We start from the raw sequence: 25,074 nt of genomic DNA on the forward strand, positions 1-25,074 counted from the left end.
GAGAGCACGTGATAAATATTAGGGAATTTTCTAAGTCTGAAAAAGGGCTGAATTATTTTTGCACTATATTAGAAGCTACCAATCGCTGCTGGATAAACATCACACATTTCAGTAGTGGTGTCCTTTTTATGAAATAAGGCAATTTCACTCTATCTCATGGAGGAAAGTCTGGCCAGCCCGCAGAGGCTGAGTCCATGCCACAGTGACCCCTTAACACTGAGTAGGACCCCACAATTTCATGTCCAACCAGAGGCCTGAAATGATAAAGAGGAAATATTTAAGGAGATAGGGATATGTCCAAGGCATATGGCAGAATGAGAAAAAAAAGTACTATTTATGTTGTTAAAAAATACAGGGGACTTCCCTGGTGGCGCAGTGGTTGAGAATCCGCCTGCCAATGCAGGGGACACGGGTTCGATCCCTGGTCCAGGAAGATCCCACATGCCGCGGAGCAACTAAGCCTGTTCACCACAACTACTGAGCCTGCGCTCTAGAGCCCGGGAGCCACAACTACTGAGCCCGCGTGCCTAGAGCCCGTGCTCCGCAACGAGAAGCCACCGCAATGAGAAGCCCGCGCATTGCAACGAAGAGTAGCCCCCGCTCGCCGCAACTAGAGAAAGCCCGCACACAGCAACAAAGACCCAACGCAGCCAAAAAAAAAACACACTAAAACAATGCCATGTATTTTCTAAAGGTGTATGCACAGAAGGGTTCTGAACACACACCCCCCCAAGAAGGATGGTTCCCAGGCTGGATGAAACGGAACTGGGAGGATGATCAGAGACTTTTAACCTTACTTTCCTCATTTTTTGGTATGAAAATTCTATTTGCGTATTACTTGACAATTAGTATTTAAGAGAAGCAAAGAACGAGATAAGCTGGAGGAGTCGATTGTGCAGAGGACCCAGGGCTGGGATCCTGAGCCAGACAAGTCCATAGCGGCAGGTCAGGGTGGGAAGAGAGGAGCAGGGTGCTTCTCGACATTTACCGGATCGTTTCTTTGACTTCGAGGAGCCCTTGGATGACTTTTTGGGCTTCTTTATCCGTTGGTATTTCAGAGCCTCCAGCCTCTCAGGTACAGCAGCATTCCCAGGCGCAGGTGGATGTGTCCTGGAAGGGACAATTGGAGAGGCACAGGTCAGCTCCCGGACGAGAGAGCTTTGGAAGAGGAGCTGGAAGAAAGCCAAGTAGCTGACCCAGAGGAGACAGAGCACAGCTCTACGGAGTCCCAGGTGCCCGCGACGGCTCCTTGACACCTGCCTTCCTGCTGCTCCTGGAAGAGAGAACCCCAACGGGGAGCTCCAGCAGTGGGAGGCCGGCTGCAGGTGGACACCGATCTGCAGAGCCATCAGATGACCTAGGAAAGGGGGAGACGGGCTTGAACGGCGAGCCCATCACATGGCACTCAAGCTGGCGCAAGGAAGTTGGAGAAGGAAGCAGCTTTGACGTCTGAAGTGTGTGGATCGTCACAGTCAAGACCTTGCAATGAAAAGTAAAGGGCAGATTAAAGGAGGGGGAGAACCCCCCCACCCCACTGACTGTCCTCCTCCGGGAAAGACAAAGCCGGGCCGGACGGGGACCCGATGCCCAGTGACATCATCCCCTCCATCGCCAAGATGCAGGCAGAACCCCGGCAGCCAACAGCAGCTAACAGCTGTCGTCCACCAACATTTCAGCAGCAGACTGGGCTCAGGCTTCATCAGTCACGTGAGAGAACAGAAGAGTATGGAAGTGGGTTGTGACAGCGAGAGTGTCCAAATCAGGCAGGCTTGCAAAGCCCGTGACATCCGCAGCAGGTATCCAGTGGGTCCATATTTTAAGGTTCGACAGAGAAACCAAGGTTATGGGAGAGGAGACCAGCTACGTCAGCATCTCTTTCTGCCCCGGTTGTCGAGTGGGTGTAGCCATTTGCCTAACAGAGCAACTGCATGGTTAGGACAACGGCAACAACTTAACTGGAGCCTGTGCTGCCCAGGTGACAAAGGGGCCCAAAGAGAGCTGAGAGGATGGACTGTCTGTGACAGTCTGCACTTACTGGAGAGAACTGTTCAAGGGTCATAAAAGAAGAAAATCTAGAAGACATGGATCAATGCCATTTCTTCTCAAAGTAACCCAAACTTGGACCCTGAGGAGTAAGGGGGGGAAGGGAGAGACAGGTCACTCTTTCTTTCCCTCCAGTGCTGGCATTAGCACGCCATCAGGGAAGCAGGGACACTCCAGGACCCTGGTGGATGGGGGCGAGTCACTCTCCCTCCATCCCCACACCTCCCTCTTCCATCTCCCTCACAATCAGTGGTGGGTAAATTCTGATAGGAGGGAGTAGGACAGCCAAACCTGTGAGGGGAAAAAAAAGTCCCCAGTGGTGAACAAGCAATCTAAGGTTTAAAAAAAAAAAAGAGGGGTGGGAAGACTACAGCCGCATCCCCCCAACATCAGATATCTCTGCAGGGATGAGAAAGAAAAACATACAGACTAATTGTAGATAAGCCTCTGGTTCCTGGGGTTTCTTGCACTAACTGACAGTGAAGCAACCTACATCTTCTTTGATGGATGCCATCATTCCATCGTCCTTTAGTAGATAAAGCATGGAGAAGCTCCTCCCAAGTTCAGGTCAGAGACGTATTAATTTTCAACAGCCCCCTAAGAGCACAGAACTAAGAACCCAGCTACATGCACACACGGTCTCAGAGAGAAGGAGTCCAGCTCACCACTGGAGGTCGGGTCTTCACCCCGAAGACCTGACTGCCAACTCCCCCTTCCTTCCTCTTTCACAAACCCCACAGCCTACCCATGGACCCTGCACAGCAGCAGTTGGAAGGAAACTTGGGAGGCAGACAAAGGTTGGAGATGGCCAGGGCACGAGGGAGCATGACTTCCCAGAGCTGATGCCACGTCCTCACCCCCCGCTCATCCTGGACTAAGGCTTCTTCGTGCTGCCTAGAAGGAAAAAGACATGAATCCACAGCTCAGTTCATCTGCCTTCCGGTCCTGGCCAGCGTCATCCAAAAGGCCATACAAATGAATGGTGTACAGTCTGAGGCGGCGCATGACAAGCAAGTGGACCCAGGGTCCAGTAAGCAAACAACGCAATTCAGGGTGACCCTCTGGGCATGAGAGAAATGGGTACAGGGTGCCCCCAGAAACTCCTAGGGATTCTCCAAGCCAGCTGAAACTTCCAGGGACAACATTATTATTACAAGCAACATATTACTACTATTATCACTTTTATCATACAGCATTTACTTACCACTTACCATGCCAGGCACTGATCTATGTTCCCTGCAGTAATTTTCTTTAACCCTTACAACATCCCTAAGAGGCAAATACTGTGCTGACCCCACTTTTCAGATGGAGAAACTGAAGTTAGAGAGGTTAGGCAGTTTGTCTTATAATCCAGTTATCACGGGATAAGAGCCAGGACTCTCAACATCAGATAAACTGCGTGTCCAGCTTCTTCCTCAGGGAAGCAGGTACAGAAGCTACATGGAAGGAAAACACTGCTTTCGCATTCACCTGAGCAATCAGCCTGCCCTGCACGCACTCGCTGCCACAGTCACTGACATTCTCTGCTTCGGTGGCAGAGCCAGAGAAGACAGACCAGGGAAGGAGAAAGCTGGCTCAAGTGATGCCCTCAGGCAATGATTCCCGAGCAGCAACAATCCACTGAGGGGGGTGGGGGGGAAGCCAATTTTCCCTTGTGAAGCAGCCAAGCTCCAGCTCTTCCAAGACACCTGCTGTCCACCTGTTTTCGCATTTGGCTTGGTGCTCAGGGCTCAGATGCACGACCCGAGAAGGCTCCCCAAGGCACTGGAACGCTCTCCCGGTACAGGAGGCAAAAAATAAAACCAAGGGTCTGGAAGGACGGGAGGTGCAGGGGAGGGGGCAAAATTGGTCTTTACATTCAGCTAATTATGTAGAAAAGTCACATGAAATGTGTCCCAGCAGACTGGAATCAAACCACCTCCCTTCCCTGGGAAGGGGGAAGGGGGACCATGTCCCCTATCAATGCCAAGCCCCCCAGGGGACTTGCAGGTGCCGATGACATTCAGACAGTAGGAAGCTGGGTGAAGCAGCTCCATCCCATCCCTGGAACAAGGGCAGCAGGTCGGCCAGGGCTGACCAGTGGGGTGCCCTCCAGGGAGGTGAGGCCGGAGCTCTCTTTCCAGTCAGCCCCAGTTCTTCCAGAACACACAAGAATTCAGCAAACTTGGACCCCATCCCCCAGAAAGTACGAGCATTACTGAAAGGTGAAGGCCTGAAATTAAAGCCCAGGGGCTTCTCCGGACCGTGTTCCCCATGAACCCCAGTTCTCTGTCCCACAGGTGTTTCTTTGTGGTTCACACCTACCAAAGACAGCCTGAAATTGACCTTAACACTCTCTTTTTCTCTCTCTCACTTGTTATAAAATCCATACAAAATCCAAATCACAACCATATAGCCCCAGAGGCCTTAAGCTGCGTTATATCTCTATGCTCACCCAGAGCAGTGGAAGACAGACACAGCCAGGTTCAGAAAGGCAAACCACAGGGTAGGACAGTCGAAATCCTCCGGACTTTTCCTGCCCTCCTGCCCCAAGAGCTGGCCGTTACCCCCAGCGGCTGCTGTGCCCGGTGACAGGCAGGGCAGTGACGAAGGAGCACTTCCTTCCTCTCCTGAGCGCACGCTCTGATGTCTGACTACAGGACTGGGGTGGAGACCGAGGAAACCCACTCACATCCACGGTGTAGCCAGGACATGGGTGAACCCACCCTCTGTCACAGCACAGCCAGCCAAGAGTTCGGAGATCGGTGCCCACCAGCTGCGCCCACAGACAGCCCCCCTCTGGTGGGCCCAGTGTGTGGCCTCCGAACTCGGGAGAGGCTTTTACCAACGGGACCTCCTTCCCAAGGTTCACCCAGTACAAGGGGCCCCAGCACGCTCCCAACCCACCTGCCTCATGGAGGCCAAGGTCAGTATGAACAGGAATGGGGATCAGAGGGGATGCAAGAACAGGGCCGCTACTGGTGTCAGACAGGGAACTGAGAGCCCCATCCACAAAGGGACAGGTCCGAGAAGGGAGCTGGGAGGAGGAGGAAAGGGGAGAGGAGGAGGGGCGGGGCGGAGAGTGCGGGAGCAGGAACGGGAGAGCGAAGGAAGTGGGAACAGAGCAAGGACACACGTAGACGAGACGAGTCACACCTTCTCCAACGACACCCAGCGGGGACACGTGCAAAGGCAGAGTGAGGGGGGCGTCCGAGGAGGAGCCTGGCTCCTGCAAAGGCCCAGCAGCCTCCGCCCAGAGCTCTCAGCAGGCAGCACGGTGAGGGCCCGACCCCCCAAGGCTGGAGAGCTGGCCGGCCCGGGCGGAAACCAGCCCGCGTCGCGCCCCTGGTTTCTGGGTTTACCACAGCAGTGAGAGGACACTCAGCAACCCCCCCGGTCTGGCAGGTGGGGACACCGGGGAGGGGGTCACAAACGGGGCCCGGGCCCAGGCACTTTCCCGGAGTGGAGTGAGAGCTGGGCCTGGAGTCATCACTCCTCTGGGGGCAGCAGGGGGCGGTCACAACTGGGGGCAGGGAGGACAGCAAGAAGGTGGAGGGCGGTCCCATCACTGTCACCCCGTTGGCCGCTCATAACTACGCTGTCCCTGGTCTCCCCGAGCTCATGGCTGTGGCGTGGCACCTGGCCAGCCTCACACAATCCCGCAACCTCTGGCTGCGGACACTCTCATAGCTGCAGATCATGAGGAGATGGCACGGCCGTCCTGTTTACGGGAGGCCATCCTTACGACTAGAGGAGACGGATGGTCACGAGTTAGGACCGTGAGCCCTCCTGCCGTCTCCAGGTGGGGAAGGGACGCAGAGACTTCAACCCGGGAAGCCAGAAGCGCCCAGAGGAGGCTCCCACTCCCATCTGAGGGCCTGGTGCCTGCACTTGCTTGTTGCCAAGCACGGGACGGGCGTCCGCGGCAAAAGGAAGCACCTTGCCAGCTGCCGTGACACTGAGCAGGCCTCAGGTGACCACAAAAACCTCTCAAAGAGACTTGGCACCCCTCTGCTGTCAAGGTCCTGAGACCTCCACCTGGAAGAGGAGTCGCCCACGTGGACAGCAGAGCTGCCTTCTGCCCGGGGGCCTGTCCTCTCCTCCAGCGGAGCTCCTCCAAGACCCCTTCCCGGAGCTGTGGCCCAGGGAGATCAGGAGTGGCTACTGCAGGGGCCTTGAGAGCAACGTGAGCCCGCGGGCGAGGTCCACGCCTCAGTCCTGTGACGGCCAACAGGCTGCAGGGCAGGCTCAGGAGTGGTGGCCTCCCCCTGCCCCTGCCCCTGCCCAAGAGGATGACAGGCGGCCTCGTCCTGAGGAGGACCCGGCTGGTGAGGAAAGGAGCAGGGCCATAGCCCAGCCCCGTGCTCCTGGGAGGACCGACCATCAGGAGGATCCCGAGAGGACAGTGAGGGAGCGGCCACCCCAGGGGAAGATCTGCACCCAGGGGGCTTAGGGAAGAAGGGGGTCTCTACGCCTGCTACTGGGGAAAGCGGGCAGAAAGGGGCCGGTGCTCCGAGACACCACGTGCCCAGCCAGGTCTCCAAGGTGCAGAGGTGCAAAGCGCTCGTAGGCATTCTAGGCCCCTCAGGGTGCATGCAGGGCCCCAAGGGCTTCTGTGGGGAGCTCTGGGCAGCAAGATGGCGAGGTGTCTGAGTGCAAAAACTGCAGGGAGGCTCTGGGAGGGGCTCAGAAGCTGCAGCGAGGCGGTGCGAGCGAGGCCCGGCAGCTGTGGCAGCAGCAGGGCGTGGGGACCCAGAAGCCGCGCGCCATCGGAGCAGAGGCTGCCGCCCCACAGAGGGGTGAGGGCTGCGGTCTGGATTCCCCTGTGGAGGAAGCGCTGGCCCTGCGGAAGCCCGCTTCCGTCCGCTGGTCCGCCCCCTGCCCACCCACCCAGCCGGAGCTCCCTTACCTATTGAGCTGAAGAGAGGCTTGTCTCGACAACACTGCCCAGATAGCTGAGATCAATCAGAAACAAAGCGGTTATCAACACGGGTGCGAGGGAACCACCCACGCACACCCAGAGGGAAGGGGAGGAGCACGGGGACCAGAGAACCGACAAGCGACAAGCGAGGCCAGAGAATGGGGTGAGGAGCAGTAAGGAGAGAGACAGAGACCCAGACGGCACGATGGGACGAAGCAGATGAGGGCTGCACAAAGCACAGACGACAGGGCACAGCCCCCCGCATCTCCTGCACAGACAGCACGCAGCTCTCCTCCACCTCCCGAGCCCGCTCCCCACCTGAGCCGGGGTGGGAGGTGAGGCTTGTGCTTCCAGGTACCAGAGTGGGGGGGAGTGAAGGGGGCAAGGGAAGGGCGCTGGGCTCCCTCCTCTCGACCTCCTCCCGTCTGCCTACCACCAGGCCAGCCTCCTCTGGACTCTGCTCCCCTGCACAGGCGGCCACATCAAGAAGAGACCAAAGGACGGAACCGGGGCGGGGGGGCAGGAGGGATGGGGGACTACGGACGGTGCAGGCTCTTCCCAGCAAGTCGGGCCAACCCAAAGAAGATGGAGAAGGAAGAGAGACGGACAGAGGACGGACTTGGGAGGAAGTAGTCGGAGGAGGAGGGAGGAGAGCAGAAGAAAGACCAGAGAGAAAGAACACGGGCAGGCGTCCAGGCTGACTGGTACCTGGCACACCAGCTGCTACAGTTTACAGTGGGCTCCCCCAGGCCGGCTGATCGCAGGGGCTTGTCTGTCTGTCTGTCTGTCTGCAGCTCCCTGCGAGGCACACAGGTTGGGGTGGGGTGTGTGGCTCGGGCACACGGTTCAGAGGCCTGAGATTTTGCTCCCAGCCTCCAGGACGCAGCCTCCAGGGAGGCTGGGGGGCCAGGTGGAGGGGGGAGGCGGCACGCACTAGGCTGCCTAAGGGCAGGAGGTTGGGGACGGGAGCCTGCTGGTCCAGGGAAGTCAGGCCCCAGGGTCCTGCTTTCAAGGAGGAGAGGCTGAGGAAGAAAAGGAGGCTGGATACAAGGTCTCTGGGCCAACCCTGGAACCACCCAAAGCCAGGCTCACGGGGACGTGGTGGGCTCTCCACTCCAGAAGGCCCCGGGGGACCACTCATGGGGACACACCACACCCCCCCCCCGGCCATGTCCTCTCCCCGGCCCCCGGATGGCCTCCTGAGAGCTCTGGGCTGGGTGGGGAAGATCCCTCACGCCCCTGGCAGGGTACCTGGGCAGGTAAGCCACACCCCCACCCCAGTGACCGCGCCCTGCCTCTGCCAAGACCAGCGCTCCTCTCCCGAAGGGACGCTGCAGCGTGTCCCGACAAGCCCTGTCAGTCGGTGGATGGAAGGGCGAGGGCAGGGGAGGGAGGGGAGGAAGACGACCAGGCGGAGGTGGGCAGGAGAGGCCGGCTCACACTCACCCTGCAGCAGGTAACGGCGGCGGGGGGGGCTCCGGTCTGAGCAGCTCCTCCCCCGCCCTCCGAGGGGAAGGCGTCTGTCCAAATACATCCAAGTGGTCCACAGGCCCCGCGGGGCCCGGCGGAGGGGAGGGGTAGCCCGTGGCCAGAGTGGTGAAGCCCACCGTGGGCCGGTAGCTGGGGCTGCCGCTGCGGCTGCTCTGGGACGGGGAGCCCGTGGACGGCGTGGACTTGCGCGAGAAGCTGACGGCAGCCGGCGGCTGCAGGGCGCTCTCCGACGCCTCGGCGGGCTGCAGGAGGCCGGGGCGCGGCCGGGCCCGCGCGGCGAGCTCGGGGGAGCTGGTTCGCGAGCCGAGGGGGCTCTGGGTCAGAGGCGAGAGCCGGGAGGGCTGTAGCACCACTTGATGTAAACTGGGCTCGGTGCGCCTGGCCTGCCGGGGGCTGGGCCGGGCCCGGGGCTGAGGCTCGTACCACGGGGTGTCCAGGCCCAGCGTGCTGGGGCCGCCGTGCGCCCCCGGCTCGGCTGGCTCGGGGTAAGGCAACACGGGTATGCCCATGCCTTGGCTGGTGTGTCTCAGCTGCCCTTGGCTCACCAGAGGTTGCACAGGCCTGTCCTGCCACTTGGCGGCGGGGGGCACTGGGGCAGGGCCTCTGCCCGGCGCCTTGCCAGCCCAGCCCGTGGGCGCCTCCAAAGACAGGATGCCCGGGTAGGCTGCGGGCACCTGCAGGGAGGCGGGCGGCAGTCCTCGGGGGAGGCCGGCCGCAGGCTGCAGACTCTCGGCCACATCACACGGGTGCAGCTGGTGGGGGAACATCACGGCCGGGGTCTCCAGTCCCCCAAAGGGGAACTCCGGCCGGCCCCAGGGCTCTGGGGAGCGCCCGCCGGTGGGCGTCTGAGTCAAGGGCAGCGTACTGTTGGAAGCATTCTCTCCGTTCTCCTCGGGGATGGTGGCGTGGCCGAAAGGCCCCTCGGCGTGCAGAGGCGGCGAGGACATGACAGAGCTCAGGGGGCTGCCCACCTCCGGCATGTAGAAGGGGGGCGGCTCCACCTCCCCAGGGCTGCTGCTGCTGAGGTACCCGTAATACTGGCCGTGGTGGAAGGGCCGGGGGGCGGGCGGCCTGGCTTGGCCAGTGGCCTGGAGCCGGCCCTCCAGGCCGCCGGGGCCCTCCAGGCTGCGGGGCTGGAACCGAGGGCTGTATGCTGGTGGTGGCAGGTAGGACTCCTGGCTGGATGACAGAGGGGTCAGCTGGGACTTGAGGGCGGCCACAGACGCGGGCACCAGCGGGTCTTCATTCTCCTCGTCCGACTGGCGGAACTCAGGGTACATGTCGGTCTCCTCCGCAAAGGGGAAGCCCTCGATGCGCCGAGCCTTAGCAGAGGGCTCCGCCTCGGAGGGGTCCATCACGAAGCGGCCGTCGGGGCCCCTGCTGATGAGCTCGATGGGCGTCGTGGCCTCCGCCTCGGCCTCCGCCTTGGCCACGCTGTACTTCTTGCTGCTGATGGCCCTCTTGGTCTTCTTGTACAAGGACAGCTCCTTCTCCCGCACGGGGCTCAGCATCCTCTTGGCCGCCGGCTGGCCCTGGTCGTCGGAGGACTCGGACGGGGCGCGGAGCGTGCGGATGCTCTCGGGGCTGACCTTGCCGGAGGACAAGCTGGGGACAGGGAGAGAGCAGGAGGCGTGAGGCGGCTCAGAGGACACTACTGCTTTCCGTTCTCCCTGCAAAGCACCACAAGCGCCTAGGAGGACACTCGTGAGGAGGAGGAATGCTGGTGGGCTGCGTGTGCCGGCGAGAAAGACTCTGGCCGACTCTCCACTCCCAACTGTCTAGGCGTGTGCTGTCCACTTTCCAAACGGACGCCTCATTTCCACGTTTATTCTGCCTGCTCCTATGTTTGCTACCTCTCCCCGGCCACACCTGCAACTTCACTCCCAGGCTGCTCAAGGAATGCAAGCTCATTTTAAGAGTAACTTAAGCAAAAGGCACATTAAGAAGATACACCTGTTAGAACGGAAAAAAAATCAAAGAAACAGCTCGTCTACTATTCTGGGTCATCTACACTACTGCTCCCCCGCTTAGCGCGGACAACTTAAAATTACCATGCAGGTCAGTTAAGGGAAAAGAGCTTGGAAACACTGTCACAGGGCAGAGCAAGCCCTCCACCCTCCACCCCAGACAGCCGTACCCTGTCTCTCTGGGGCTGGACCACTTACGGAGACTCCAGGCTCTTCCTGCAGTGCGTGATGGAGAGTGGAGGGTCTGGAGGGAGAAAGAGGGGAGCCCGCTGAGGCCTGACGCCACACAGCCCTCCCCAGCTGTCAGCAGGGCCCAGAGCAAAGCCCCGCTGGGAAGCAGCACCCTAGCATCTGGCACGTCCGGGTCCAGGATCACGTGCCCCCACCGGGTCTGCCTCCACCCTCGTTTCGGTCCCAGCCGACTCTCCCACCATCAAAGCAAGTCCCGTCGGCAGCTCTGCCCACGAGGTCCCAGTTTCCCTGTTTTCAAGGCAACACCTACCTTTCTTGCGCTTGAGCTTCCGCTTGCGCTGCTTGTTGACAAAGCAGGCAGCCAGGGTGCTGAACAGGATGGCCGCAGCCAGGAAGCATATGGTGGCCACGATTCCAGCCAGTACCGGCCGAGCCAGGCCATCCTCGGTCAGGTCCGGCTGCGGGAAGATGTCTGGGGGGGATAGGGGGAGAGCACGGGTTAGACCCTCCCTCCCCAGGGCCCCAGGTGGTTCCACAACTGTGTAGGACAGACATCACTAAGGCTCCGCCCTAAAGATGAAGAGGTGGCGTGGCGGGAAGACAGAAGAAAGGGCGTTTACAGAGCCGAGGAATCGCTACCTGGCTTGTGGAGAGGAAACACCATCTGTTATCTTTTCCCTGTGGGACGCCAGCTCTGTGATGGTCTGCGCTGGCCCAGCACCTTACCAGCCACCCTCACCTACCAGCACGCTCTACACGGAACCCGTGACTAGCTGACTGGACACTGCAGGGGCCTAAGCGTCACACGGGCATCGTGACTCCCACCAGCCTCTCTACAGGACCAGGGCCCAGAGGGTGAAACTCTGCAGCAGCAGCAGCGGGGCTGTTGCCCCAGGACGCAGGTGCCCCTTCCTAACCATCACGGTGCAGGCAGGCAACTTCCGCAGGGGGTCAGCACATCCTGGTCCCCACAGGCGTGTGCTGGCACGGATAGGGGCATCAAACAACGTCCCTGTTCTGCAGGCAGAAGTGAGCCTCACTTGGTGCCCAGGTTCGCAGAGCTCAGAGTGACAGCCAAGACTGGACCAGTCCACTGCGTCACTTGTCACCTGACAGCTGTGTTAGTAAGTGCTGCTCTGCAGGCTCATCAAAGGCGAAGCCTATGTATCTTGATACATTTGGCCAGAATCCATTGCCATGTCGATGACAGCGATGGATTAAAACAATCCAGATCATGCTGACTGGCTGAGTAGAAAATGAGGGCTCAGCCTTTGGAAGTGGGAGGCTTCAAGACAGGGACGCTGAGGTAGCTGCATCCTTGTTTACCACGGGAACCTCCCCACTACCGGGAACCAGACATAAAGCCACCGAATGCAGAACAGTTCACGAGAGGCACCCCCAAACCCTCAAGTCCTCTCTTCTAGCTTGGCTGCAGCTCTCTTCCCTGGAGGGAAGCCAAGACAGAAGTACGTTTGTCTCTGCTGCTACAGCAGGCACCTCCGTGTAGAAAAAAACAGCTCCACAGTGCCTAGTACACGCGACAGAAGTCACAGCCGCTCCCCCCCGGGCTTTCTCGCCCGCCCACCCCCGCCCTCCCCGCTGCCCCCGTATCTCTCCCAGGCCCGAACACGAGCTTCTTGGCCCAGGTCTTGCCCACTGGCTCCGAGGGTCTCTGCAGGCGCTGCCTGAGGACGTGAGCCACTGCTGGATCACTAAGCAAAAATCTCTTCCCAAACCAAGGGAACCACTTCTGGGGGAGGGACCTGCTACACGTGAGGGAGTATAGCTGGAGAAAGATGAACAGAAATGGGACCAGGGCCAAGAGAAAGAAAGATACATGGAGAAAATGCTGGGGAGTTGGCTTTATTTAGCCTGAAAATATCTACGGAGAGGAAGGAATGGAGGAAAACACCACCAAACAGCAATTTTCCAAATGAAACGCCCTAATCATGAAGCCGTCTTAACGAGAGGCGCCAGTAAGTACTGCTGACCTGCTTCTGTCTCTTTGCTCCAATTCGCCCCCCGCCCCACAAGAGGATGACACTGGAAGAACAGAAATGTTATAGCAAAAAGGCTTAAGTCCTTTTTGACCATTCTAACAAGAACCTTAACTGGATTTCTTTCTGTGGTTACCTTATAGAAACGGTCATGAACGCAGCTCTTTAGATGGAGAAATCCTACCCACCTGGCAGGCTTCAGCTGGCGCTCTCCCTCTACTTCCAGCTCAGCCTCTTCCCACAAGAGCTGTTCCACAGACGCCGCCCCTCCCCCAAGTACCTGTGCTGGAGACGCCGGCGATGTTGCTGGGCTCGCTGATCAGATCCTGCATGACAGCCAGGACCCGGAACTCATACCACGTGTCCTACAGCCCCAGGGAGGACACCCCATCGTCAGCCAAGCGACCTGGACCTGCGGCAGCCGCCCATCCTCCCCCCACCCCAGCTCTGCGACTCGGAGTATCTGCCGATTTCCATGGGATAAATAACTCCCACCGTGGCCGATTTCAAGCTACCAACGTGAGGTCATTGAAAGCAGAGTTGGGCAGAGATGCCACGCGGGCTCTCAGGAGCCGATCCCAGCTCCGGAGTATGCAGGGAAGGGAGACGGGAAGATGGGTGAGACAGTGGGCATCTGAGAAATAAGCTGCTGCCTCTCCAACTAGAGAGACATCCCGGTTTAAGGGGAGTCAGCTGGAAAAAAGTACCGCCTTCTCCTCCAGGGGCTCGGAATTGTTAAAGGAGGGACCCTACTCTGGGCAAGTGGGAGACAACCCTTCTGGGAAGCCTCTGCCCACATCAGACTCCAGCAGGGAGCTGGGCCCCCAGCCCACCCTGGCTCGTGTCGGCACCTGGAGACCCCTCAAGCGGGAACAGCACTCCCCGCGGCCACAGGGCAGGCCCTGAACCTGCGGACCTCAGCTGCAGCGATCTGAGGAGGATCCCAAACCCTGGCCGGAGACCCGGGAGCACAGGAGTGCAGGTGTGGGACGGCACGCAGCCGGCCCACACACACCCGAGCTGGTCACTCAAAGCTTCCGGCGATTCTAGGAAGAGTCACGTCACTTCCGGAATTGAGAAAAGCAGGGAAAACGCTAGGCACCTCACCTGGGACAGGTCCCTGGCAAAGAAGTCCCCGTCAGTGCCGGGTATGGCGTCATCCAGCGTCTCCCAGCGCTCTCCGACGCGGAACTCCAGGATGTAGCGGTCGATGGGGAAGCTGTGGTTGGCAGGTGGGAGCCAGGACAGGAGCACACCCTGCTGGGTCCGGTTGGCTGTGAGGCACCTCGGTGGGGTAACCAGCACCAGGGGTTCTGGAGTTGTGACAGGGAATGCTGCGGGGGAGGGAGAGGTGATGGCGGGGGTGCCGAGGCCGCTGCAACCCCTCTACCCACACGTCCCTGTGGGGGCAGTGACCCGAGGGCGATGAGGGCCACATCCCCAGGGTGCAGGCATCAATTCAGGACACGTGTCCCATGAAGAGCCCTCCTGACCCAAGGGAAGAGGGCAGGGCAGGTGGGCCCGAGCCTCCTGACTCCATTTCCAGAGCACTTCTAACGACACACACAAGGGCATCAGATTCCGTGAAAGGAAAAGAGTCAGGAACTTCATGGAAGAAGGAAATGTAATTATTTTTTGAATAAGACAGTATCTTTGAAAAGATACTACAGGGACTTCCCTGGCGGTCCAGTGGTTAAGACTTCACCTTCCAATGCAGGGGGGTGTGGGTTCGATCCCTGGTCAGTTTCAACAAAGACTTTAAAAATGGTCCACATCAAATATATCTTAAAAAAGAGAAAAAGATACTACAAAACGTATCTTTCATTCTCTTCCAAGGAAGGAGGAACATCTTCCCTCAGCACTGCTGACTCCATCAGTTCCCCTCTGGCCCAGGTGGAAAAACAGGCCCCAGGTCGCAGGTCTCCGGGGCGGGGTGAGCCAGGCAAGAAAGAATGCGGGACAAGGTCAGCGGCCAACCTCTCTGGCCGCAGACAGGGGCCAAATGCAACAGGAGGCGGGCGGGGTGAGCCGCTGGGTCAGGGAGGAAGAGGCAGCAGCCCTACGCCTGCCACCAGATGAGGCCGGGGGCCAGAGGAAGGGCGCAGCGGGAGTACAGGAGGAGGAGGAAGGACCCCCAACCCCCCGGGAGGCCACAGAAAGAGGCAAACATGGGGCCAACAAGGAATGATGGAACTGAAGCTCTTCCATCCATCTGAGGACACGTCAGGGCAGCCCACAGCGCTCAGACGGGGCACGAGGGCACCCTGGCCCGGACAAAGCACGCGGGACGGTAGGACAGACCCTTACTGGGAGGTCAGTGTTGGTCGTATGAGGCACTTAGCAAGGCGCCCGCATACAGCGGGCGGGAAACGTCTGCTCTCCATCCCAGCTCCTCCAGGAGCAGCCCGGCCCGGCCTCACCTAAAGTGTTCACAGTGACCAGTTCACTGAAGGCGCTGGTGCCCAGCTTGTTCTGGGCCAGGACGCTGAACTGGTATGCTGTCTCGGGCTCCAGGGCCTCCACCAGCAGCCAGCTGGGTCCCGGAGGCACAGGCAGGGACAGCCAGTCGTGGGGCCCGAACTGTGCCCGCTTCATCCTGCCCGAGAGAGAGAGGATCGGGGACAAGGGCGCGGCGTGGGTTACACTGGAGACTCGAGAGGGCACACAGGTGCTGGAGTTGGGGGTGCTGCCCCAGCCTCCCCAGGTTAAAGGTCAGGAACAGGTCACGACCCCCCAGCTGTGGCTGTGCCGGTCCCCATGAAGCCAGGTCCCCAGCCACTACTGGTGCCTATTCTCTGAAAAGGGACCCTTGGCGTTACTGATGCTCGAGATACTGGTCAAATTACCAATTGCATTCTGGGAGAATCTCACCCTGGTCAGAGTCCTAAGAGTGGCACAGCCCTGGGAGTGAGGACACTGGGAACAAGGCAGGTACCAAAGTGGGAAAGTGGGGATAAGCAGGACCAGGGGGAGGCCGGGTGCCCTTGGCCACCCAGCCTGCCGGGCACAGCCAAAGTGGGACCTGCGTGACTCCGAGGGCTCAATCTGTCCAAGCAGGCTTGAGTCACTGAGGAGGAGCTGGGCACAGGACAGAAATGACCAGCGCTTCCCCACGATGGGGACCAGGACCCCTAAGGCTTTCTGGGTTAGAAGTCACCAAGGAAGGCCGCGCTGTGGCTACAGAACACTGGAACCAGGGGTGAGGGTCGACCCTTGCTCTGCGGCCCACCTGACTCCCTGCCAGCCATGAAGCCAGCGCCCAGGCGCAGTGCCCGGCGCCACCACGGGGAGGACACGTCGTCCTGTGGGATTGGCCACGCAATCCCTCAGCAGCCCAAAGACCCCCGTGGAGGCCAGGCCCCTGCAGGCTAAGGGCTCATGGCTCACAGCTCAAGCCTCTGCCCAGGGATCGGAGCAGAGGCAGCCGAAAGCCCAGCAAAGAGAAACCAGCGTGGGAAGGAGGCCTCCGCAGCCCCGTGACCGCCCTTCCCCCGCCCAGCACCACAGCAGGCAGCAGAGTGACAAAGCGAAGCAGAGCCGCAGGCAGCGAGGGAACCAGTCCATGCCCAGACCTTCAGCTCGGGCCTCCCCGAAGGCGGCCACACGCCCTGCCCTGGCCACGCAGCCGCCTGGCAGCGTCCCGCCTGCCCTGGGGAACAGGTGGGGATGGGAGCGGGCTCCGTTTCAACTCCGAGCCCCCCAAGCTCACCACCTAGGTCCAGCTGGCATCCGTAACTCAGAACGCCTCGGTAATCAGAGTCTGGGAAGCAGGCCAGGTCCCTCTTAACCTCCGTGCTGCTGAGCAGTGTACAGAGGGCTCTCCCTGAATCTCCAGGTGCCCCCGGCCATGCTGCCTCCTCCCCCCAGACCTGGTGAGCCTGGCTGGGGATACACACCCAGAAGAGACAGGGCTGGAAGGCAGAGGGTGAGGGCTCACCCGCCCCACTCGAGGATGTCACCCATGATGCAGGTGGCCGCTGCTCGGCTCAGCAGACGGATGTGGGGAGAGAAAATCCTGAGGCGAGGGGTGGACCCCAGCCGAGGCGCCTCTTCCCAGCTTTTCTGCACCTCCTGTCCTCAGCCTGATTCATGCATTATTAAGATGTCTGTCTACCCCGAGGTGCGGAAAAGATCTCAAATCTCTGCACTTCGCTAAGTGCACGTATAACCAGGTACAAAGACGACAGACACACAGTCCTAGAGAGAAAATGCACGTGTGCACAAAAGGCCAGGAAGGTGAGCGCCACTTCACACTGGTTTCTGGAACCACTGGTGCAGGGCCAGAATAAAAGTTAGATCTGTGCTTGTGGCTGGCTGTCTTACGATGCCCTTGAACATCAGGAGTCTCTTCCGGGCTCCAGAGAACAGAGGAAGCTGGAGGAGCGAGCCAAGGACAGGGAGGGGCCGCGAGGTCAGCTGGGGACGCACAGCACAGGGCGATGGACCATCCAGGCCCCAGCCCCGTCGTCATCCCAGACACCCCACCCCCCCTGGAGCCTGGTCACCGGGCAACACACCCCCCCCATCCGGAGGGAGGTAGGGCAGGTGGAGAGCCACACCCTTCTCATAACCTGTCCCCTGACCCCAGGGACTGACGGTGGCGGGGGGGATAAGCAGAGAGCAAGGCGTGCGGGGGTGACTCACAGAGGTCCGTACCAAACAGAGAATGTCTGCTCAAATCCTCCATCGTAGCCTGGCTCCCAGGACACGTTGGCAGTTGTCATGGAGACCTGGACCCGGACACTGCCCGGGGAATGGGGGCTGGTGCCTGCAGGCCAAGGGGACACCTCAGGCGGGAGGAACTGAGCCCGCGGAGCCGGGCTGTGACCTCGTGCACCTGGCAAAAGCGGTGCCCCGGGGGAGAGACGGGGACAAGGACGCTCTGAGGAGCTGCACCCAGCCCTGCTGGGTCATGGGGCTGCAGGAGGAAAACCGTCCCGCAGGCAGGCTTGTCCTTCCAGCAGGAGATGCGTGAGCATAGGAATAAGGGCCGGAGGGAAACCAGCCCCTGGTCATCTGCCCCGACCAGGCCTGCGCTCGTCTGGAGAGCATGGAAGCGCTGCCGACGGCCACAGGCAAAGCCCAAAGGCCCCCGTCCCACACAGCTCTCTGGCCTGAGACCCAAACACCAACGTGAGAGCCGCCCACCCGCCCAGCACGGCAGTCAATGGCTCCGGCAGGAGCTTGAGTCCTGGGCCCACCACTCAGTGCAGTGACGCCAGGCAGGGCGTCCCACCCAGACCAGCCTCGGTCTCAATGAGCGAGCGTGGGGGGAACCTCAGCTCCCACCTCACACACGTGTGTGGTGAGGCGCCACCAGGTGCTGAGCCTAAAGCTGGTGGTAAATGCTCAAAAAGCACGGGCTGTTGTACGACTGTGGCTGTCTGTCCCCAGAGGGGCACGAGGTCCTGGGGACGAGGTCTCAGGCAGAGGAAGTGGGCACACGTGCCCGGAGCCCCAGGTAAGGGGACACCTGTGCCAGGCCCAGCCCGGACCTGGGAGCAGACAGCCCCGCACCCAGAGCCCGGCCCGCCTTCCCACACCCCATACCGATGACAGTCAGGTGGGTGCTGGCAGTGATGCTGGTGACCACATTGGTGGCGACGCACTCCCACTCCCCGTGGTCCTCCTTGCTCAGGGCGCGGAACTGCAGGCTCCCGCCGGGCAGGGCGTTGTGCTTGCTTCTGCTGGGCTTCCCTACCTTGGCCGAACACGGGGGCCGGCGAGGAGGGAGGGAGGGAGGAGGGGCAGGGAAGAAGAGAAGCCACCGACACTCAGGGATCCAGGAAGGACAGGGGCGGCACCGGGCCCCAGCCCGCAGCCCTCCCTGCCCCCCCGCACCAGGAGTCACCGTCGCTACTCGGCCCCCGCCCCGTCGGAACAGCGCCGTTCCCAGGCCGCGCCCCTACCGCGCTCCCCGGGAGCCCCGGAGCCCAGAGGTACCTTCCTCCACGTGATGACGGGGAAGGGGTCCCCGGCGGCGGCGCAGGGGATGAGCAGCTCCCGGCCGGCCTCTTGCCTGTACTCCCAGCCTGGTAGCACCGTAAAGTACGGGGGGTCCTAGGAGAGCAGGCGAGGCCGTGACGTCGGGCGTTTCAGGCGCCCGCCGCCCGCATGGAGCCGCCCGCAGCCCCGGCCCCACCTTCAGGACGAGCCTCGCGGGGGAAGACTGGCCCATGGTCCCCAGGGTGTTGTAAGGCACGCAGGTGTAAGTGCCAATGGCCTCCTCTGTGGCCTCCTCGATTCGGATGGAGCCGTCCTCCAGCAGCGTCCAGCCCAGGTTCTGCTGGGGCACAGACAGCGCGGGGGAGCTGGGGTCAGGGGCCGGTGCTCGGCCCAGGCCCCGCAGCCGGACCTGAGCTGCTCTTCCGTGCGCAGGCTGGGTGCGGCGTCTCGCGGAGCGAGAGCGGCCAGGCCCTGCCGGACTCGGCCCCCGGGAAACAGCTTTGCTCTCCCAAAATCCTGGGGGGAGGGGAGGGGCCCCGGCGGGAACCACATCCCCAGAGGCGGCACCTCAGGGCCGGGGGCCTCCCGCGACCGGCACACGGCCCTCTGGCACCTTCTCAACCTGCAGGGGGCGGCCGTCCTTGTTCCACTTGACCACGGTGGCCGGTGGCTCTGCGTCCACGGGGCAGCGGATGTAGCCGTGAATTCCCACAGGCACGTAGATCACGGGGGGCATGTTGAGGACGCGGGCTGGGTCTGCAGGGCCGGGGGTGTGGGGAGGGAAGCAGAGGTGAGAAGGCGGGGCGGGGGCCGAGCCACCCCGCAGCCCAGGGCCCCCACTCGGCACAGTGCCAGGTGTCGGCCCAGCGGGGGCCACGAGATGGCAAAGCCCACCCCCCGGGCCGACCGCCCGGAGGCCACAGCAACCGTCCTGTCTGTCCAGCCCTGCATCCTTAAGAACACCCGTCTGAATGCACGGAGGCACCGCTGCTCCTGCCGCCTGCAGCTCCCCGCACAGCTCCGCCCGGAGACTCAGCAGCCGGCAGGGACCCAGTGTCCGCCTCCCCAGCCCCTAGACTCCCAACCTCAAAGCCAGCAGCCGGCCTCTCGTAAGACCCATTCAGCATCCGGGACACATAAGATAGCAGCACCCCTCCCGAGTCTCTGCGGGACCCCAAGCCCTTCCTCGCCCCACATCCTCTGCGGACGGCGGCCAGGGGCGGAACCACAAGGCCGCGTTTCTGCTCTGCCTCGGTTTCCCATCTGTGCAGGCGGGCTGCAGAGTCAGCCACGGAGCCGCTGGAACCTTCTCGGGAGAGCAGGGGCAGCAGCCCTGTGCCGTGGGTGAGTCACCCCCTCCGAGGCTCCCCGGGTTCCCCCCAGGACTCCCCGGGAGGCGGCGGGGATGAATGGGCGGCTCTGGTAGCGTCTGGAGCCCTTCGGAGAAGAGCATTACATAAATACCAGGCCGAAGTATATATTTAGACATAGCTTCCTACTTTTGTATGGTAGGTGTTTTTTTTTTTCCCCTCCAAGGTTTTCAAAGGGTTTATGAATGGGAAATACTCTGAACACTGCTTTTTAGCAGAAACAAAGATCCTTGTCTCACCCACCTGAAAATCTCACCCCCCGGGTTCTCTTTGAAGGCAGGAAAGAGGTAAAAAACGACAAGTGGGAGTGGGTGATGGTGCCAGAGGGAGACAGGGAAACGCTTCCCTCAGCAGACACGGCCCCAGCCTGGAGGATGGGAGCCTTGGTCCTGCTGGATCATCGTCCTTCGGAGACCACCCCTGCTGGCCCTCTCCCTCCGCCATTGCCCCCTCCGTGCCCGGGTGACACAGGCAGAGGGGTTCTGCTCCGCAAGGAGCCTGCCCTGCCCTTGGCACCTTCACAGCCTGGGCACACAGTAGGTAACTTATGAAAGCTTTTTCTCTTCTGGGTGGGACAGGCCTGGGGCTCTGGGTCACACAGCTTTCCTTGGGCCTCACAGCTTTCCTTGGGCCACACAGCTTTCCTTGGGCCTCACAGCTCTTAAGAACTCGGGGCTCAAAAGACAGCAGCTGAGGGTTGTCCTCGGCTGTGGACAGCGGAGAGGAGGCCCCCGCCCCCACCAGCAGCGTCACTACGTGAGGGCGTGAGGTCGGGACTCAGGGGGCCCACCGCCAGGCCCACACTCTGCCTGCCTCCCGGGGTCACCAGCTGTTCTGCTAATGTCCTCAGCTCAGATGCCACCTCTGGGCCACGCCTCTCCAGACGGTCACACTCTCGCCCGCCCCTCCGTGCTGTGGGAGGGAGTGGTTCTCGCACACGAGCCCTTGTGTGATGGCGCGCCTGTCACCTACCACGTCAAGGGGGGCCTTTGTTGTCAAAGTGACGGAGCCATCCTCCAATCAGGAGCAAGAGATGAGCCCCCGGCACTCATCCTCTCCCCCACTCGAGACCAGCGAGCTGAGTGATGCCGCACAGAAGCCCTCGGTCGCTCCGGCCCAAGAGCAGCCCCTTCCCCCGGGTCTCGGGCAGCCCTGGGAGGCGCGGCAGGGAAGCCGCCAGGGGCCCGGTGCTGGGGAAGCGGATTCGTCACCCCAGAGAGGATCTGTCCCCCTTGCCCACCCAGCAGGGGAGCAGAGAGCGGCAGGAGAGCTGCCCCACTGGGTGTGAGCTACATGCCCTCAGATACTGAGGAAAAAACACCTCGTTCAAGGTGCGGACAGAGGAGCTGGCCAGCACCGGCACGAGGACGGTGTCCAGAAGGCCCTCCTGTCCCTGAGCCCAACCGGGGCGAGGCTGACGGAACGGATTAGCGGACACGGGCGGCCGTGCGGCCCGGAGAAGAGCCTGGCGGGGGCTCGATTCACCTCCGCTGACCAGCCCAGGTCAGGCCTCCTCCCGCGCTGTCCCGTCCCCGCCTCGGCCCCTCCTCTGCCCACGCTGCCTCCACACAGCCCTCCAGCCCCCTGTGTGGCCAGCGTGGCCTGCGCCTGCCCCACTCACACTGCACGGTCAGGTACGCCGAGGCCGAGGGCGAGCGTCCCAGGCTGTTGCTGGGGACGCAGGTGTACTTCCCCGCGTCCTCAGGCTTCACCCGGAAGATGATCAGGGTCCCATCGATCAGGATCCGCACCCTCAGCTTCAGGTCGCTGCAGGGACACAGAACGCGGGACACGATGGCGGGGGGGCAGGGGCAGGCGTCTTCCCTTCCACGCTGGACAACGTGCCAGCGAGTCCTCCGCACAGCTGAGGAGGGGGACAGGCGCCCTCTGCACACACACTGGCCTCAGCATGACGGACACTCGGACCGGACGCCCCCAACCCCCGCCAGCTCCCCGAGCCCAAGGGCAGCCCCTGCTCGGAAGCCTCACCCCGGGGGGGCCTGGCTGGGCCCCAAGGGAAGGGCGGGCACTCACTTCTGGAAGTAGACATTCTCGTCCTGCCAGTACCAGGTGTAGGTGAGGTTGCCGGGATAGGCCTCTGCCCGGCAGGTGAGCAGAGCATCCTGGGATATGTTGACAGTGATGTTCTCAGGAGGGGAGACGATGAAGGGAGGCCCTGGGGGGACAGGAACAAGTGTGACCTCTCCTGGTGGGGGGGTGGGGGGGGACCACAGCGCTGGGCTCCCAGGAGGCTCCGACCCTCAGGAAGGGGCACCCCAAGCCGGGTAGGGACAGCGGGGAAGGCACTGGTCCAGGAGCTGGCAGCACAGCCAAGCGGTTGTCATGGAGACGCATCCAGCTGCTGCCTGTGCTCAGGTTCTTCCTCTCCCTGCAGGTCCCAGGGATGCAAGGGGTCCGGAGGTGTGGCCGTGTGCTCCCAGCCCGCTGTAGACGCCCGCCCCACGCACACCCCCTCTGTAAACCCGGCTTCCGAGCAGCCAGCCCACACACACACACGCACACTCACATACACACACGCACTGGGCCCTCCCTGCCCCTCCTTCTCTGCAGCGGAGCCCAGGGCAGCACACGTGCAGGAAGGAGAAAGGAACCGCCTTGCCACTGGGAGAGTAAGAGGCTGCGGGCTGACCAGATAGGGGTGGCGAGGCGGGTCGGGGAAGGGGAGGAGAGGGGTGGAGCTCCAGCAGCCCCGGCGGTGCTGGTCTTCCAGACAGGCCCTAGTCGCGGAAGCAGCGCGCAGCCCCCACCCCTCGAGCAGGACGGAGGCCGCCCCCTCAGGGGGCTTCGGGGCCCCAGGCAAGGCAGACTGGCATCTCAGGTGCTGACCCCACAGGCGCCAGCCCCACCAAATGCCCTCTGTGTTATTTAACCCTCTGGGGTTGGACGGAATTCCTATCTTTGTTTACTGATGCCATCATCAGAGGGTGGAGGCCTGAGAGAGGGCTCCTGCCCTGGGGAAGGAGGAGGCCCAGCAGGACGCCCTCCGGACATTCAGAGAAAGCAGAAACCCACTCGGCATGGCGCCTCCTGCCACCTCACGGGAGGGCCGCCGCAGGCCACCAAGGAGCCCCACGATAGGGGGAGGAGCTCCCACCACCCCCAGCTGAGCCACCCACGCCCTGGGAAGAACCCCCCAAGCTCAGTGGGGCCGGAACTCCCTGCCAGAGGCCCTGGTGTAGAGGCCAGGTCGCTCTCACCTTGGACGAGCAGGTGGGTGGTGTGGATGGCCTCCCCCTGGATGCTGTACGCGCGACAGGTGTAGGCACCTCTGTCCTCCCGACTGACCGATGTCACCGTCAGGCTGCCGTCACTCACCTGGGGCCGAGGAGAGTCAGGCTCAGCTGCCAGCCCTGGGCCCGCCAACTCCATCCCAGGTGGAAGTGGCCTGGGGCCCATGCACCTGGGGACACGGAAGCAGGCTTCTCCCTCCGAGCACACGGGTGCCAGCCGCTCCGCCTGCCGCCTCCAGCCCCACCTGCGCCTCCGCAAGCGGGACAGGTCGCGGGGCCGGAGGCGCAGGGCAAGGAGGAGAGGGTGAAGCGGCCGCGGCAGAGCTGCACTCACCTGGTACTTGCCGCTGGCGCCTAGCAGCGTCCCCTCCTTCAGCCAGGTGACAATGGGCTTAGGGTTCCCAAAAGCTGTGCAGGTCATGGTGACACTGCTGCCCTCCTTGGCCTCGATGTACTGGGGGGGTGTTTCTGTAAAGGTGGGAGGAGCTGCAAGAGACCCAAGGCACGGGGTGGGGTCAGCCAGCGGCCCTGCACACAGCAAGGGCCCTGCACTGGGCCACCCCACGAGGCCGGCGCCCTCCAGGAGGTGGGAGGTGACACAGGTGACAGGCCCTGCCTTGTGGGGGGGGGGACCTGGAACTCAGAGGCAGTGTGGCTGGATCCCAAGTCTAAACTTTCGCCATTGCATACACCCGATTCCCAATAAAGGACTGTTTGTCCAGCACCCACAGGGAGGCCCCCCCATGCTGAGCATCAGGGATGCGGCAACAGACGAGGCCCCCGTCACCCCACAGTCATCCAGACACCCCTCCTTCTGCAACCCCGGCCCAGCCAGGCCCACGATTCTGGGACACTTGCCATCTGAGCCCTGTCAGGCCTAGCGTGGATCACAAGCAGGTGACAAAGAAGCGCCCAGGCTCTGCAGCGACAATAACCCGCCTTCCCCGCAGCTGCCTTGGGGACCAGGCCGACAGCCCAGTCTACGGGCTACCCCCTTCCGAATTCTCGATGACCGTGCCAGGCTGTCCCCCAGCACCTGCCTCGGAGTTCTGACTAAAATCCCATCCAGCATGAATAACACACTCTGTCTCACCTGTCTGAGCTGCCTATAGAAGCCACCTGATCAACCCCAACTCCCTGGACGATCATTCGGGGTCTTCTGGAGTGGGGGGCAACTGCTGACACTAGCCTAGGGTCCACAGCACCGGGCTCAAGGCTCCAAGTTCAAGTCCAGCTGCCACTCGCTCTGTAACCCTGGGCTCAGCCGCTCTGGGCTCTACCTAAACCCCACCCTCCAGACCAGTGGCAGGGATTAGCGAGGTGAAGTCCGTGAAAGGAGCTGGTAAAACGTAAACATGTGAAACGGTGGCCATTCTGTCATCGCTGTCATTGCTGTCGGCCGCCCAGGGCTCCTGAGGCCCCGACGAGAAGCTGTGAGAGGGGTCTCCTCGGAGGCTGCCCTGCCCCAGGCCCAGCACACGCTGGGGGTCGCGGCCACCCACCACCTGCCACCAGCCTCGCCTCCCGTCGCACACCCCTCAACTCTGCTCCGACACAACAGCCTTCCCGCCTTCCTACACATGCCAAGGACTTCCATTCCTGGGGGCTCTGCGTCGGCCATCCCCGCTCCTGGGCTGTACCCACATCTCACCCTTTCGGTGCCTGCTCGCCTTTGCTAAAATGCCACCCCTGCCTCACCTGGTCAGCCGGTCTAGGAAGGCACCTGCTGCATTCCTGTCTCCTCAGACTGTTTAAAGCACTTACGACCAAGTCTCCTGAGAGCAGAGATTTCCAAGAATCCCACTATGTGCCCAGCTTTTAGCGCAGTTCCTGGCATGTAGGAGAGTCTCATCAAACATTGGTTGAACGGACAGATGAATGCAATGAAAGATCCGCACACATGCACGCATGCACGCA

The 25,074-nt window shown here is 61.6% G+C and overlaps 1 protein-coding gene across 3 annotated transcripts in view; it reads right to left on the reverse strand.

Annotated features, from left to right (window-relative positions):
* The window catches only part of IGSF9B (immunoglobulin superfamily member 9B), a 55,833-nt gene that overhangs the window by 16,604 nt on the left and 14,155 nt on the right, over positions 1-25,074 (reverse strand). The window contains exons 4-20 of one of the 3 annotated variants that reach the window (XM_082342842.1): positions 23,492-23,643; positions 23,125-23,242; positions 21,941-22,082; positions 21,528-21,673; positions 19,150-19,292; positions 18,733-18,876; positions 18,534-18,650; positions 18,141-18,291; positions 17,235-17,358; positions 15,011-15,186; positions 13,698-13,924; positions 12,871-12,955; positions 10,904-11,065; positions 10,600-10,645; positions 8,390-10,039; positions 6,932-6,977; positions 996-1,110 (exon numbers count right to left, since the gene is read on the reverse strand). In XM_082342842.1, coding sequence (XP_082198968.1) covers positions 6,932-6,977; positions 8,390-10,039; positions 10,600-10,645; positions 10,904-11,065; positions 12,871-12,955; positions 13,698-13,924; positions 15,011-15,186; positions 17,235-17,358; positions 18,141-18,291; positions 18,534-18,650; positions 18,733-18,876; positions 19,150-19,292; positions 21,528-21,673; positions 21,941-22,082; positions 23,125-23,242; positions 23,492-23,643 — 3,629 coding nt within the window. In that variant the 3' untranslated portion in view covers positions 996-1,110. Of the gene's footprint in view, positions 1-988; positions 1,111-6,931; positions 6,978-8,389; positions 10,040-10,599; positions 10,646-10,903; positions 11,066-12,870; positions 12,956-13,697; positions 13,925-15,010; positions 15,187-17,234; positions 17,359-18,140; positions 18,292-18,533; positions 18,651-18,732; positions 18,877-19,149; positions 19,293-21,527; positions 21,674-21,940; positions 22,083-23,124; positions 23,243-23,491; positions 23,644-25,074 lie in introns of those variants that run through there. The other 2 variants (XM_082342841.1, XM_082342840.1) reach the window with 2 other exon arrangements.

Source organism: Balaenoptera borealis, assembly GCF_965194805.1.
Source record: "Balaenoptera borealis genome assembly, chromosome: 11".
Lineage (NCBI taxonomy): Eukaryota > Metazoa > Chordata > Mammalia > Artiodactyla > Balaenopteridae > Balaenoptera > Balaenoptera borealis.